The following is a 17,109-nucleotide window of genomic DNA, read 5'->3' on the forward strand; positions in this document are numbered from 1 at the left end:
ACAGGAAACGGAGGGGCGAGCACGCCCCCATCCACATCGATGGGGCTGTAGTGGAGCAGGATCGATAGCTTCAAGTTCCTCGGTGTCCACATCACTAAGGAATTAACATGGTCCACACACACCCACGCAGTTGTGAAGAGGGCACTATAGCGCCTCTTCCCCCTCAGGACACTGAAAAGATTTTGCATGGGCCCTCAGATCCTCAAACGGTTCTACAGCTGCCCCATTGAGCGCATATTGGCTGCATCATCGTTTGGTACGACAACTGCAAAGTACCCGACCGCAAGGCGCTACAGAGGGTGGTGAGTACAGAGCTCCTTGCCATCCAGGACTCCAGCCCCCCAAACCATAGACTGTTCTCTCTGCTACCGCACGGCAAGCAGTACCAGTGCACCAAGTCTGGAACCGACAGGACCGTGGACAGCTTCTACTTCCAAGCCACAAGACTGCTAAGCTAATCAAATGGCTACCCGGACTAACCTGCATTGACCCTTTTTTGCACTAACTCTCTTGCACTGACTATGCACACACACACACACACACACACACACACACACACACACACACACACACACACACACACACACACACACACACACACACACACACACACACACACACACACACACACACACACACACACACACGCCCCTTATATAACCATGTTATTTTTACTTGGTATTGTTATTCACTGTGTATTTATTCCTCGTGTCAATATTACATTTTTTTTAATGGAATTTAATAATATTTAACTCTGCATTGTTGGGAAAATACCCATAAGTAAGTATTTAACTGTTAGTCTACACCTGTTGTTTACAAAGCATGTGACAAATAACATTTTATTCGATTTAGGCAGGCCACCAGATCTTATAAAGTTCGGCTATTATTGGTTTCAATGTTCAGTTTTGATGCTAAAGTGGGCTTGGATCTTACTTTGGGGGCCTTTTTGCCCCATGTAGAAAATAAACTACGAGATAGCTACACCCTTCTGTTATGTTTTGGTTTGACCCATGTATCATATTGTCACTCACCCCTCTGTTCTGCATTGGTTCCAGCCAGAAGTGCATAGAAGATGTGATAGTTCCTTTCCCCTGGATTCTGCCTAACAACTCGATTCTGATAGGGCAGAGGACACAACCATCACCGCACACCTCCGACAGGACACATAGCAACACAATGACATTGGAGAGAGAGAGAGACAGAGACAAAGGGAGAGAGAGAGACCGACCGACTGCCAGAGGCAGAGAGAGAGGGGATAATGGGATAATGGGGAAAGAGAGATTGAGAGAGAGAGAGAGAGAGACAGAGATAATATTTACCTTCTCTAGGAGGTCTTTGCATAGAAAGGTGGCAGTTAAGGCATATATTACCTTGAGAAAGTCGGATGCTCCACATTGAGATTCATATATGACAATTATCTGGCATAGACTTTTAGAAAGAGAAAGAAGAGGGTAAGACAAAGGAGAGAGAAATATACAGACAGATGAGAGAGAAAGAGAGGGGAGAGAGAAAAGAGAGAGGGAGAGTGACACCTCAAAGTGGGTGAAAAAAATAGGAGGGAAAATAGTTCCAGAGAGACAGAGAGAAAGCAGAGTTTTCTATCTCTACACCTAGTCATTGATTGTCCCATTCTCTAACTCACCAGAACAGAGATTGTCATACGTTTGAAACTAGAACAGCACACTGCACACTAATAAAGCACGCTAATAAATCATCACCCAAACCCTTCACTGAAGAGTGCTTGGCAGCAGTTTGGAGCATTTCCTATAGGAACTTGAACAGGACATGTAGAAAACATCATTCTGTCCACACTATGGTTGTTAATAGCGTAGTAAAGGATACAGTCCACGATTTTACCGCCTTGGATGTTGCCCTTCTGACAGAAGTGCAGTTGAACAAACTTCCCAAAGCGGCTAGAGTTGTTGTTGTAGACGGTCTTGGCGTTGCCGAAGGCTTCCATGATTGGGCTAAAGGAGTAGAGAGAGAGAAAGAGAGAGACAGAGAGAGATAGAGAAAGTCCACTAAATGGTTGAAGTAAGAATATTGGCAGCGAGCTGGAGTTTCTTTTTCAAATATTGTTTTTTACATCCTCCATGCACCTGCAACTAGATAAGGTTTGAAAACTTCTTTCTTTCCAAAAAGTTAAACTACTGAAAATGGTTTACAATCTGTACATAAAGTAGGCAGGTGCTGTCCAATAATTCATATAGAGTCAATAGAATATTGTACTGCAGACATTTGCTTTAAAGCAGTATCCACATCCATCGAATGTAGTGATCACAATATAATAGCCATATCTAGGAAAACCAACGTTCCAAAGGCTGGGCCTAATATAGTGTATAAGAGGTCATACAATACATTTTGTAGTGATTCCTATGTTGTTGATTTAAAGAATATTTGTTGGTCTGTGGTGTGTAATGAGGAGCAACCAAACACTGCACTTGATACATTTATGAAATTGCTTATCCCAGTTACTTAATAAGCATGCACCCATTAAGAAAATTACTGTAAAAACTGGTAAATCCCGGTGGATTGATGAGGAATTGAAAAATGGCATGGTTGAGAGGGATGAGGCAAAAGGAATGGCAAATAAGTCTGGCAGCACAACCGATTGGCAAACATACTGCTATTGAGAAATCATGTGACTAAATTGAATAAGAAGAAGAAGAAACTACACTTTGAAACAAAGATAAATTACATAAGGAATGATATTAAAAAGCTTTGGAGCACCTTAAATGAAATTATGGGCAAAAGGGCAAACTCAGCTCCATCATTCATTGAATCAGATGGCTCATTCATCACAAAACCCACTGATATTGCCAATTACTTTAATGATTTTTTATTAGCAAGATTAGCTAACTTAGCCATGACATGCCAGCAAATAACGCTGACACTACACATCCAAGTATAACTGATCAAATTACGAAAGACAAGTATTGTAATTTTGAATTCTGTAAAGTGAGTGTGGAAGAAGTGAACAAATCATTGTTGTCTAATCAACAATGACAAGCCAACGGGTTCTGACAACTTGGGTGGAAAATTACTGAGGAAAATAGCGGACGATATTGCCACTCCTACTTACCATATCTTCAATTTAAGCCTACTAGAAAGTGTGTGCCCTCAGGCCTGGAGGGAAGCATTTTACATTTGCATTTTAGTCATTTAGCAGACACTCTTCTCCAGAGCGACTGGATAGGGTTAAGTGCTTTGCTCAAGGGCACATTAACAGATTTTTCACCTAGTCAGCTCGAAGATTCAAACAAGCAATCTTTCAGTTACTGGCCCAACCTCTTAACCACTAGGCTACTTGCCACTCTGTAAAAGTAATTCCGCTACCCAAGAACAGTAAAGCCCCCTTTACTGGATCAAATAGCCAACCAATCAGCCTGTTACCAACCCTGAGTAAACTTCTGGAGAAAATGGTGTTTGACCAGATACAATGCTATTTTACAGTAAACAAATTGACAACAGACTTTTAGCACGCTTATAGGGAAGGACATTCAACATGCACACCACTTAGATAAATAACTGATTATTAGCTGAGAGAAATTGATGATAAAAGGTTGTGGGGGCTGTTTTGTTAGACTTCACTTTTTGACATTATCGATCATAGTCTGCTGCTGGAAAAACGTATGTGTTATGGCTTTACACCCCCTGCTATAATGTGGATGAAGAGTTACCTGTCTAACAGAACACAGAGGGTGTTAGGGTCTATGTATGCTGATGACTCAACACTATACACGTCAGCTACTACATCGAGGGAAATCACTGCAACACTTAACAAAGAGCTGCAGTTAGTTTCAGAATGTGTGGCAAGGAATAAGTTAGCCCTAAATATGTCAAAAACTAAAAGAAATGTATTTGGGACAAATGATTCAGTAAACCCTAAACCTCAGCTATTTATGGTAATGAATAATGTAGAAATTGAGCAAGTTGAGGTGACTAAACTGCTTGGAGTAACCCTGGATTGTACACTGTCATGATAAAAACATGTTGACGCAACAGTAGCTAAGATGGGGAGAAGTCTGTCCATAATAAAGCTCTGCCTTCTTAACACTATCAACCAGGCAGGTCCTACAGGCCCTAGTTTTGTCACACACACACATGACTGGTCAGGTTCCAAAAGCGGGGCATTTGGCTCAGAACAGGTCAGCGCGCCTGGCCCTTAAATGTACACAGAGCTAACATCAAGGATATGCATGTCAAGCTCTCATGGCTCAAAGTGGAGGAGAGATTTAAATTCATCACTACTTGTTTTTGTAAGAGGTGTTGGTTGACAAGCTGACTGCACTGAGCTTTCTGTTTAAACTACTAGCACACAGCTCAGACACCCATGCATACCCCACAAGACATGCCACTAGAGGTTTCTTCACAATCTCCAAGTTCAGAACAGACTATGGGAGGCGCACAGTACTACATGGAACTCTATTCCACATCAGGTAACTGATGCAAGCAGTGGAATCAGATTTAAAAAAACAGATAAAAATACACCTCATGGAACAGCGGGGACTGTGAAGAGACACACAGGTACAGACGCACAAGGGCGCTAGCACACCCACTCTACACACACGTACGTTGTAATATTGTTGTTTAGTGGTAACATACATTTTGTGTTGTGGATATGTGGTGGTGTGACAGTGTTATACGAAGTACCGTTTTATATGTAATATAAGTGTCTTAATGTGTTTGGACACCAGGAAGAGTAGCTGCTGCCTTGGCAGGAAGTAATGGGGATCCCTAATAAAATACAAATACTGTAAAATGTAAATAAGTACCAACACCTAAAATGAGTACTAACACCTTTTTACTTATGGCTTGCTTACACCATACAACTTTACCCCAGTGTTTGGCCTAAAGACACAAACTTTTGTGTTTCCACCTCTGAGACCTGTCCCCCAAAAAGCCTACCCTGGCCCAAAAAAGATCTACCTTACTTGGGACCAGACTGGCCCATTGGGACTTTTCGGGGGTTTGCGTTACGACAACGATGATTGACTCACTGAATAGAAATGATAAGGCCTTTTCCTTCTCAAAAGCAAGTGTTTAGAGGTTACTCAGAGGTTTTTTGATTCTGCTCTTCACCCGTCCTTAGCTATGTAAACACATACCTGCTCTCCAGGAGGTCCTCCTCCACGTGAGACGTCCTGCCTGTTGAGGAGAGCTCCAGGGAGTGCTCACTCATAGCCGACAGGAACCTCAGGATCAGCTTGGTGCTCTCTGTCTTACCCGCTCCACTCTCTCCGCTGGGGAGGAAAGGAGAAAGAAAGAAATCAGATGTATTTGGATGTATTTCATCTTTCTTCAGTCAACGCTGTAGAATGGGACTGGTACATAATGTAAAAGGCATGTCGAAATGGGAAAGGAGTGATGTTAGTTGATACACTTCCGTATGGTTTTGTGTCATGAATACACGTACACACACACACACACACACACACACACACACACACATGCACGTCAGTAGCGGTCGATACCGTTTAACATGAGGGAGGATGCTTTTTATTTTATGAGCATGGCCTTATTTCTATTATGGCATATTGGCTGACTGTCATTCATATTCTATTCACCCAGATCAATGTTACATCGATAGGTTTAGGCTACTAGATGATGCTACATTTTCCCCTGTACCCATCATGAGGTTGCTTCAACCTAGGCTATTTTACAACGTAGGTGCACAGATCGAGAGAATTTGGAGTAATCAAAGTGACAGACAGTGACAAATTCAATACCGCCTTGCACACCCTTGCCTGCATCTAGCTGATCTAGGGTGTAATCATTTGTCCGAGAGTTGTAAATGAGAGTTTCTATTGAACAAATGCAGGTATGTTTATCCCCGTTCGTTCCGTTTAAGAAACGTTTTTCAACAGAATCGGCTAAATGAACGCAGCCCTGATCACATGCAAACAGTTCATAGCAGCCACACAACAGCATGATGACTTTGCTCGTTGTATATACAATTCCTTCTCACAACTATCTACGCGCTCTCCTCCTCTCATCTTTTCCGTTCGCTTGTGGACTTCTGTGACCAGGGGAAAAACACTTTCCAAGCCAAACCTTCATATCATGACTGCTAACGGCGACACACAGCCTACATCATTGTCATGTCATAGTAAACTAGACTACTAGCACTAATGTATTAGTAAACCCGCAACAATTACACAGGACAGTGTACAGTCAGAAACCAGTTTAGCAGTTACACCGGCGGGCCCCTGTGGCAATACCTGTATAAAACCAAAAGTTGACCTTGACTTGAAAGAGTTCCAGTGTTGGATAGCCAAAGCTAGCTAGCTTACATAGCATCCCTTTGTTTGAGCAGGGTGTTTGAGTAGTCTTAACTAGCTAGCTGCATTTGCTAGCTAAGTGAAAGTGAAAAAAAATACAACCAAATATATCTAGCTTTCTCTCTCTATCTCTCTTGCTTCTCCTTAATTTTGGAAAATATATATTTGTTCAAATTGTTCAACTATTGTCTTTCTCTCTCTTTGAGTCAACTACTCATCACATTTTATGCACTGCAGTGCTAGCTAGCTGTGGCGTATGCTTCAGTACTAGATTCATTCTCTGATATTTTGATTGAGTGGACAACATGTCAGTTCATGCTGCAAGAGCTCTGATAGGTTGGGGACGTCTTCCGGAAGTTGTCATAATTAGGTTTTGTATTAAAGTCAATGTACCCAGAGGAGGACAGAAGCTAGCTGTCCTCCGGCAACACCATGGTGCTACCCTACAGAGTGCTGCAGAGGCTACTGTAGACCTTAATTGTAAAACAGTGTGTTTTAATCAATTATTTGGTGACATTTGAATATATTTATTATAGTTGTATCTAAAAAGGGTAACTTTAATGTTTCACAATTTTTTTATGAAATTCACTGAGGAGGATGGTCCTCCGCTTCCTCCTCTGAGGAGCCTCCACTAATGCACGCATGCACATGTCCTTGACACCATATCCCTTACATTTTAGTCTCCAGCCTTCAGCTATATCAAGGGTTTCTTGTTTAATAGCATGTCCTTGATTGAGTCTAGCCATAACAATGATGGTGATAATGCATGATAAGCCGGATGTGTTTCAAGAATGCTTTGTACTCTTCATATGCCATTTAAAACAATGCCTTGCTTGCTTTCATGTATGTATGTATGTATGTATGTATGTATGTATGTATGTATGTATGTATGTATGTATGTATGTATGTATGTATGTATGTATGTATGTATGTATGTATGTATGTATGTATGTATGTATGCATGTATGTATGTGTTTGCATTTGTGTGAATAAACACATGTTAACAATATGGGTCAAATGTAAATTACTAACTGACTGACAAATAGGTTTTGCATTCACTTCCTGAAGCTTTTTCCACATCTGAAACATTCTCAACATACAGGATATTCACCATTTTACCACTAGGGGTTTCATTGCACACTACAAAACATTAGTAAGTAGACTACACTGAATGTACAAAACATTAACGAATCCTGCTCTTTCCATGACTGACCAGGTGAATCCAGGTGAAAGCTATAATCCCTTTTTGACGGCGCTTGTTAAATCCACTTCAATCAGGGGAAGAGACAAGTTAAAGAAGATGTTTTAAGCCTCGAGACAATTGAAACATGGATTGTGTAGGTTTGTCATTCATAGGGTGAATGGGCAAGACAAAAAATGTAAGTGCATTTGAATTGGCTGTCTTAGTAGGTTCCAGGCACACCGGTTTGTGTCAAAAAAATGCACCGCTGCTTGGTTTTTCACGCTCAACCGTTTCCCGTGTGTATCAAGAATGGTCCACCACCCAAAGGACATCCAGCCAACTTGACACAACTGTGGGAAGCACTGGAGTCAACATAGGTCAGCATCCCTATGGATTGCTTTTGACACCTTGTAAAGTCCATGCCTGACGAATTGAGACTGGTCTGAGGACAAAAGGGGGATACAACTCAATATTAGGAAGATGTTCTTCATGTTTTGTACACTCAGTGTATACTGTACCATTGCTCACCAACCCTTGTGCAGATGAACTACAGGGTGCACAGACCTTTTGTTCCAGGCCAGAAATAAAAATACACATTTTATTTTAATTCCTTGCTCATCTGGATTTTGATTCATTGAATCATGCGTATTATTGCTCGGCTACAACAAAAGCCTGCACACCCTGAACAAAAAATACTGTGCAGAGAGCAATAGAGTTGCTCGAGTGTTGATTTACAAGAAGAAGTTAAACATTCAAAAGACTGCTTGCATGGTTCCCTTTCAGTCGGTACTCTCGGTACAACACAACCATGGGGAGTCGCTCTCTCGCGACTGATGGAATAACTAAAATCATGCCCGACAATGCCAAAGAAAATCATGCCTCACTGGAATCTCCGCCTTCCACAGGTGATAACCGTGAAGCTCAGATTCATTCATTCAATTCTTCCTCTCTTTACCTTGGGCTTAGCAGGAACGATTCACGCTACAATTTTTTGGCGCGGAGGAACAGACTATCTGACTTTGCCAACTAAACTGTCCATTTGTGGTGGAGCGTGCTCACCCCCTGGATGTTGTGTGCTTGAGTTTGTATTTGTTCTCCTAGTTTCCTAACCACAAACCAATGAGTTATTCTTCGGATTGCTTGACCTGGCTTTAGCAATGACTGAAACGACAAAGGCTAGCAAGCCAGGTTTGAGTTTGCGACCATGCCCAAATGGATAAAAAGATACTAATGTTTGTTGTCTTGTATGTCTCAGCTCGGGGCGTGCTCTGGTTGCCCTCGCTCGAATCAATTTGTGTGCGGGACTAGGGAACGGTGTCAGTAACAGTGACACCGTCCGCGGCTGGCACTGTTCCCCTAGTCCACAGCGCAGGTTCTCTTGGCAATCGTGTAGCATTCTTGAGGGGGCTTGGTGTGTCTGATAGTGACTTCTTCTCCCGGGCACCATACCTCGGCTGAGTTGCGGGATGCGGAGATGGATTAGGTCTTTGTTTGGTCGAAACAAATGTTGTCTACCTGGGCATGGTGTATGCGGTAGCTGCCCGCCCTCAACCCGGCTTCTGTGCGCTCTGCCGGGGTTATGGGAGGCTACTCGATTAGAGAGGGTCGGCCATGGGTACCCCCCCGCCACCTTGGTCTGCCTTGGTCAATCCCCGCTTGCCTCTATTCCCAGACTTGTCAATGAAGGATCTAGTCCCACCTCGGTGATCCGGTCCTACGTAGACTTTAGAGACCAGGCTAGCTAAACAATCGCTGCATAGCGTACTAGCCAGGTTAGCTACTGCCAGCTATTCATGCCTCCCCACGGTGGAATTGCTTGGGTAGCTCTCTTGCTTAGTATACGTAGCGTTAAGTCACTTGGTTATTCTAAACGGACCGTGCTAGCTAGCTAGCCTAGCTTAGACTAAAAGCCTCATGGCTAACATTGGCTAGCATGCATAACTTCCGGCGGATGAAGTTTACTAGTGTTCCTCCGGCATTACGGCAGCCCCATTCCTATTTCCAAATCCTGGAGTTGGAGGGATTGGAGGAAGTGGGGTTTGCATGCACCTCCGATGAGGAAGCAGTTCCATCCTAGAGCGAGGGGCCTTAGCACGGGTCTGAGCAACCAGTGCACCCCTCCACAAAAACATTACTGTGATGACAGTGCCCCCCACGTTTCTTACTATGTCAGCCATTGCCGGACACCCCTGCTCCCATAAGGGGGCTGGGCTTCATGCAGGCTATACAGTCTCACGGTACATTGGGAGCTTGTCCATGTTTAATTTGGGAAACCAAGTGAAATCTGTCCGGGAACATCGATAGTAATATGTTTTCACAACAAAACATACTTAATTAAACCGTTGATAGCCCCTCTCCCTGCGCTATCGAGAAAGGAATGAAGAAGAGAGAGGAAACACATGGTGGTGAGATATTCTGTAGCTAGGATGTGTTAGGATTTGAAACAACATCCACAACGACCATGTTTTCCCACTCAGTTTCAACCTGTTGTTGAACTTCTTTCTTAAAATGGATAAATCACAGTGAGGTGAGTTTTAAAAGCATGACACTGTCTTGATGATAAGGGTTTGATGTTATTTTTGATTGCATTTGCATTGATGTCAGAGTGGTTAGAGGAACAATAGAGGGCCGGGTACCGAGTTGGGTACTACAAACGCATGTCCAGAGTGCATAAGATGAGATTACAGAGTCAAGTGGAATTTGACTGCTGTCATGAAACAGGTAATACGATCACTGTAACAGCCCATGTAGAGACTGGTCTGAGCCGGTGCACACCCTTTTAGGGGGATGAGTGGCGACATCAATTCCCACCACTGGGCCAGTAGGTCACACCTGAAGCGACCAGGTGAGATGCGTCCAGGTGAGTGGCTAGCCTCAGTGCTGGAAAGGCTGCATCAACAATAGCCCCAGGGGAGCAACTTCCATCACAGAGGCCATCATCCCCAGTAGGCGTAGGCACTGTCGAAAACGCACTGTGACCCAGCCAAACACTTGTCTGAGCAGGGCCCGGACACCCTCTGTGGGGATAGAAGATCACGATACGCGAATGAGTCTAGCTCGAGACCCAGAAGGGGAATGCGCTGAGATATAGTCAAACAGCTCTTTCTTTGGTTTCTTATGAAGCCTAGAGACTGAATACAGGACAGTAGAATGGATGTGTAATACTGTTTGCTCCCTCGACTCTGCCACCACCAGCCAATCGACTCCAATAGCCAGCGCCTTGTGAGTATTCTGAATTTGTAGACTCTGAGGTGTTTGTTGAGGGCATGGACGTCTAGAATGGGTTTGCAAAGTTCCATCCCTTTTCGGATCCAGGAAATACCCCTGTATCTCTGACATAGGAACCACTTGGATTGCTTGCTTCTGGAGAAGGGAGTATATTTCCTCCCTCAAAACGGGGGAGAAAAGGCTTCGTGAACAGTCCACGTGATGATGCCACATAAGCGAGGGGGACACACAACAAATTGTAGCCTGTACCCCAATGTCACTGTTCGGATGATCTAGGAGCAACATTGCGCCTTTGGTCAGATCAAACAGCTAGCCTCCCATCAACTGCTATTTGAAGGGGCGGGACGCCACCTTTTAGATGGGAAAGATTGGTTATTTTTCTGTTTCCACCACTCTCTGAAAAACAAGACCCCTTCTGTGGTAACAGACAGGGGCAATTGTAATTCAATCGAATTCCCAGGAACGAAAAGTGTTGAGCTGGAGACAAACAGCTCATTTCGGGGTTCATATGAACCACATAGACTGTATGTGGGATAATAGCATGGTTGTGTTCAACCCTGCTCGTTACCTCTATTCCACTATCAACAACCTGTATCAATGCCATGATCATTTAGGCCAATTCCACTTCAACGAGGTCAAATCAGGAAATACATAATTGCAATTGAATGCATGATCGAAAAAAAACCTGGCCCAAGAAAGCATTCATTGTCTCCATATAGGGGGTCAAATGGAATTCATTACAAATAGTGAAGCACAAAAAAGCTGGGAAACTATTCTCAAACCGAACACTCAGTGACAAGACACAAATAATTAGAAAGGCGCATAATAGCAATGTCATTCCAAAATTTCCAGGGTTAAGAAATCTGACAACCCTCAGCCAGACTCTAAGAAACTTCCAGAATGAATGTGTCAAATGTAAAACTAGTTAACACATTTTCAAAGACACATACAAACCTTAACGATACCCAAAGCTAATTCACAGACATTCATAGTGGTGTGTGGTGTCTCAAATTAGAAGTGAAAGTCATGGCAACCCTCAGCTGAAGCTTCCAGTAGCATTACTTCAAGATAACTTGTTCGCCTCAGACAGGGCTACATGTTTGCCTAAACAATGGGCCAGGGGCCCACACAGGAAGTGCTGTCTGTGGTGACAGAGCAAAAATAATAGCTGCCAGCTACTAGCCTGTCTGCTCCAGCCTCCTCCCTGTGGTCCCTGTTGGCAAGGCCAAGGTCAACAGACAAAAATACGATGCACATCACACACACCAAACATTAAGACACAAGAGTCCACTAACTCTTCAAGTGTCAAATCGGGAAACTTCTTGTCCCTACAGAGACATCGCTACTATGCACGCCCATGTGCAATTACTTGTGACTACCACTGCAAAGCGTTAGACTACTGGGGCATTTGTGCAACTGTAGGCTACAGAGAGCCACATAGACAACCACATAGAAACTGAGACACACACAGAAAATAAAGAAAAGGCTAATATCCAGTGCTTCTGGTGTATGGTGGAGTAGCCCCACGATGCCGATCTAGGATCAGTTTAGCATTTTCTCCACTAATGTTTAAGGTTAGGATTGGGGGTGGGAAAGCTGATTCTAGATTTGTACCTGGGAAACCTCACTCCGGAGTGCTTCTAGTGAGGATCACCTGACAAAGATTTCTGTGAAGTCTACATTTTTATCACCAAAGCCACAGCTTTGAGAGTTTTTCTATTAGCTCTATTTTCCATGTTCTGTCTCCACCGGAAGACATGAGAAGAAGAGGCCAGTCCAGTGGGACATCTGGAATGTTCTCTAACAGAAATATTTACTCTGAGCCGGGGAGTAGGTCGAATTTAATATCGCCCGTCACACAATTTTTGTGATCCCTCACATTCATAACCTGCGTGTCAAGAGTGCTGAGAGGTCAAGAGGTCAAACCTTCTTTAGCGGGCGGGGGGGCGCAGCAACTAGGTGTTTTTAGTGACAGAGAACAGAAGTCTGAGACCAGTGTGGATTACGATTTAGTAAACGTGACTGTATAGTTGACACTGTTTTGATAGCGCTGTTTACGGTTGAGACACGCGACAGAGGAAGGTTGAACATATGAGCTGAGGGCTTTATGACTTATTTCACAAACTCACTTTTTTATGAATGTCTATAACCATAACATTTGAGACCACATTGTCATTCTTTTCTTTTAAATACATTGTTAACTGTTGAATTGGAGAGAGGATCCCACTGGGCACAAACTGGAAAATTGTTTCAATGTAATTTGTCAACGAATTGGGACATGGAATTTATGTGGAAATTTCTACCACAGGACTATGTCATCATGGTAACAAAATACATTTTCAACATAGACAAACCTTGTATAAAGTATGTTGAAATGTACCTTTAAATCAACGTCAGATCTTCAATGTTAAGTACACTATCAAAAAAAAATCTGTAGGCTGGGAAGACCCTCCTACTGGATAATATCTCTGTCTACAGCTACCCTTCGGTCTCCCATTCAGGGCCAACCCCGCTTGGTTATAATATTTGTTACTGACTATTACCAATGTGCTATCGTGAGAATAAGTGTTGAGAGATGTCCATTGAAACACTTAATGGATTCACTGTTGCTATTGAAGTCATTCCAAAGGGTTTAACAGAGCAAATGAAATGTGACCATACTTTATCAAACATATATCAACAATCATACTACAGTATTTAGGCCTACACAGTATAGGATTTTTCAAAGTCATCAACAGCTATTGTTTCAATTCAACCCAGAATTCAACTGAAAATAGATAACACAATACGCCTAGGGTTTAAAGCTCTGGGTGATTTAAAATGTAATAATATTTTGTGATATTGAACTGTGTGTAGTTGTCATGGTGAGAGGTTAGCATGTCTTCGGGGTATGATATTTGTGCGTCTGTAACTTTCTCACTCATCATTATTCACGATTCATTCAGGATTATCCGTAATCACAGTATAATCCACATTAATGTAGAAGTGTTTAGAAACATATTATATTCTTATTGGTTTGTGACCTAAAACCCTGACAAACTTTTACAGATGCACAATTGTGTGCATCCTGTCAGGCTGTATCACCACCTGGTATGGCAACAGCAGCGCCCTCAACCGCAAGGCTCTCCAGAGGGTGGTGCGGTCTGCACAACTCATCACCGGGGGCAAATGACCTGCCCTCCAGGACACCTACAGCACCCGATATCACAGGAAGGCCAAAAAGATAATCAAGGACAACAACCACCTGAGCCACTGCCTGTTCACCCCACTACCATCCAGAAGGCGAGGTCAGTAAAGGTGCATCAAAGCTGGGAGCGAGAGACTGAAAAACAGCTTCTATATCAAGGCCATCAAACTGTTAAATAGCCATACATACAGACTCAAATCATTGGCCACTTTAATAAATGGATCACTAGTCACTTTAAATAATGCCACTTTAATAATATCTTACATTACTCATCTCATATGTATAAACTGAATCTTATACCATCAATGTAGTCACTACGTGCTATGAATGTGGGGCCAAATACTTAACTTTGTACTATTTTAATACACATACAGTGCATTCGGAAAGAATTCAGAGCCCTTGACTTTTCCACATTTTGTTACGTTACAATTTTATTCTAAAATGGATTAAATAAAACAAAATCCTCATCAATCTACACACAATACCCCATAATGACGAAGTGAAAACAGATTTTTAGAAATGTTTGCAAATTGAATACAAATTAAAAACAGAAATAACTTATTTACATAAGTTCAGACCCTTTGCTATGAGACTCACAATTGAGCTCAAGTGCATCCGGTTTCCATTGATCATCCTTGAGATGTTTCTACAACTTGATTGGAGTCCACCTGTGGTAAATTCAATTCATTGGACATGATTTGGAAAGGCACACACCTGTCTATATAAGGTCCCACAGTTGACAGTGCATGTCAGAGCAAAAACCAAGCCATGAGTTCTAAGGAACTGTCCGCAGAGCTACGAGACAGAATTGTGTCGAGGCACAGATCTGGGGAAGGGTACCAAAAACTGTCTACACCATTGAAGGTCCCCCAAAAAACAGTGGTCTCCATCATTCTTAAATGGAAGAAGTTTGGAACCACCAAGACTCTTCCTACAGCTGGCCGCTGGCCAAACTGAGCAATCCGGGCAGAAGGGCATTGGTCAGGGAGGTGACCAAGAACCCGATGGTCACTCTGACAGAGCTCTAGAGTTCCTCTGTGGAGATGGGAGAACCTTCCAGAAGGACAACCATCTCTGCCGCACTCCACCAAACAGGCATTTATGGTAGAGCGGCCAGATGGAAGCCACTCCTTAGTAAAAGGCACATGACAGCCCGCTTGGAATTTGCCAAAAGGCACCTAAAGACTTTTTTCAGCGCCAAGGACTGGGAGACTAGTCAGGATCGAGGGAAAGATTAACGGAGCAAAGTACAGAGAGATACTTGATGAAAACCTGCTCCAGAGTGCTCAGGACCTCAGACTGGGGTGGAGATTCACCTTCCAACAGGACAACAGCACTAAGCACACAGCCAAGACAACACAGGAGTGGCTTTGGGACAAGTCTCTGAATGTCCTTGAGTGGTCTAGCCAGATCCCGATCGAACATCTCTGGAGAGACCTGAAAATAGTTGTGCAGTGACGCTCCCCCATTCAACATGCACAAGCATTTCGCTACACTCGCAATAACATCTGCTAGCTATGTGTATGTAACCAATAACATTTGATTTGATTTAATTAGATTTTGACCTTACAGAGCTTGAGAGGATCTGCAGAGAAGAATGGGAGAAACTCCCCTATTACAGGTGTGCCAAGCTTGTAGCGTCATACCCAAGAAGACTCGAGGCTGTAATCATTACCAAAGGTGCTTCAACAAAGTACTGACTAAAGGGTCTGAATACTTATGTAAATGTAATATTTAAGTTGTTTTTTTCATTGAATTTGCAAAATGTCAAAAAAACTGTTTTCGTTTTGTTATTGGTATTGTGTGGAGATTGATGAGGTAAAAAAATAACTATTTCATCCATTTTAGAAGAAGGCTGTATTTCCACACAATATAGCTGGATCGCCCCGTCCTGCCCCTAGGGGTCCACCGCCCTGCACTGCCCCAACCCAACACACCCCACTCAGCTTTAGGATCTCAGTGAATCATTCATTATTGGTTTCAGGTGTGTAAGGCCAAGGCCAGAGTGACAAACAACAGTACGGCAGAGCCCCAGGGACAGGACTGAGCAGCCCAGCAGCTAGGGATTGCTTAAATAGGTATCTCCCCTGACATGGGCATGTTTCCAATACAGACTCCTTTTATTGTACAGTATTCCATATAAGGCATCCAGACATTATGGAAATTGCACAGTATACCATTAATCTTGTAATATATCAAATCTAGTGATACACAACTTGACATTTCTGCCATCCATCGTGACATTGTGGGAGGATAACCAACCTTCCAAATCCTGGCAATGCATTTCTTAGCCTCAATAAATGCTAGGCTACACAGTTTCTCCTGATGACAGTCTCCAGTATCAACATTTCCAAGCAAACAAAAACAGGGAGAAGGGAGAATCTGTAGACATGCTGAGATAAAATAACATACTCTTTGCCAGAATTCAGCCAGCATTCTCAAGATCATAACATTATGAAAATGTGTTCCCTTTTGTGTTGTACACCTCCAGCAGAGGAAGGACATTTCTGAGTGCATGTAATTCAGTTACACTGGCATATAGTATGTTCTATGGATGGTCGTAAACTGCAGTAATTTATGTCTGAGATTACAGTACCAGTCAAAAGTTTGGACACACCTACACATTCAAGGGTTTTTCTTTATTTTTAACTATTTTCTACATGGTAGTATAATAGTGTGGATATCAACACTATAAATAACACATATGGAATCATGTAGTAACCAAAAAAGTGTTTAACAAATCAAAATATATTTTATATTTGAGATTCCTCAAAGTAGCCACCCTTTAACTTGATGACAGCTTTGCACACTCTTGGCATTCTCTCAACCAGCTTCATGAGGTAGTCACCTGGAATGCATTTCAATTAACAGGTGTGCCTTGTTAACATTTCATTTGTGGAATTTATTTCCATGTTAAGGCTTTTGAGCCAATCAGTTGTGTTGTGACATTTAGCGGTGGTATACAGAAGATAGCCCTATTTGGTAAAATACTAAGTCCATTTTATGGCAAGAACAGCTCATATAAGCAAAGAGAAACGACAGTCCATCACTACTTTAATACATGAAGGTCAGTCAATCCAGAACATTTCAAGAACTTAGAAAGTTTCTTCAAGTGTATTCGCAAAAACCATCAAGCGCTATGATGAAACTGGCTCTCATGGGGACCGCCACAGGAAAGGAGGACCCAGAGTTACCTCTGCTGCAGAGTTACCAGCCTCAGAAATTGCTGC

The 17,109-nt window shown here is 42.7% G+C and overlaps 1 protein-coding gene across 1 annotated transcript in view; it reads right to left on the minus strand.

The window, feature by feature from the left end:
* Positions 1-17,109, minus strand: part of myo10 (myosin X) — a 266,652-nt gene that overhangs the window by 82,078 nt on the left and 167,465 nt on the right. Inside the window, exons 5-8 of the mRNA XM_039003646.1 lie at positions 5,109-5,243; positions 1,843-1,967; positions 1,320-1,333; positions 1,032-1,116 (exon numbers count right to left, since the gene is read on the minus strand). Of these exons, the coding sequence (XP_038859574.1) occupies positions 1,032-1,116; positions 1,320-1,333; positions 1,843-1,967; positions 5,109-5,243 (359 nt within the window). The remainder of the gene's footprint in view (positions 1-1,031; positions 1,117-1,319; positions 1,334-1,842; positions 1,968-5,108; positions 5,244-17,109) is intronic.

The sequence above is a fragment of the Salvelinus namaycush genome, chromosome 11 (assembly GCF_016432855.1).
Source record: "Salvelinus namaycush isolate Seneca chromosome 11, SaNama_1.0, whole genome shotgun sequence".
Taxonomy (NCBI): Eukaryota; Metazoa; Chordata; class Actinopteri; order Salmoniformes; family Salmonidae; genus Salvelinus; species Salvelinus namaycush.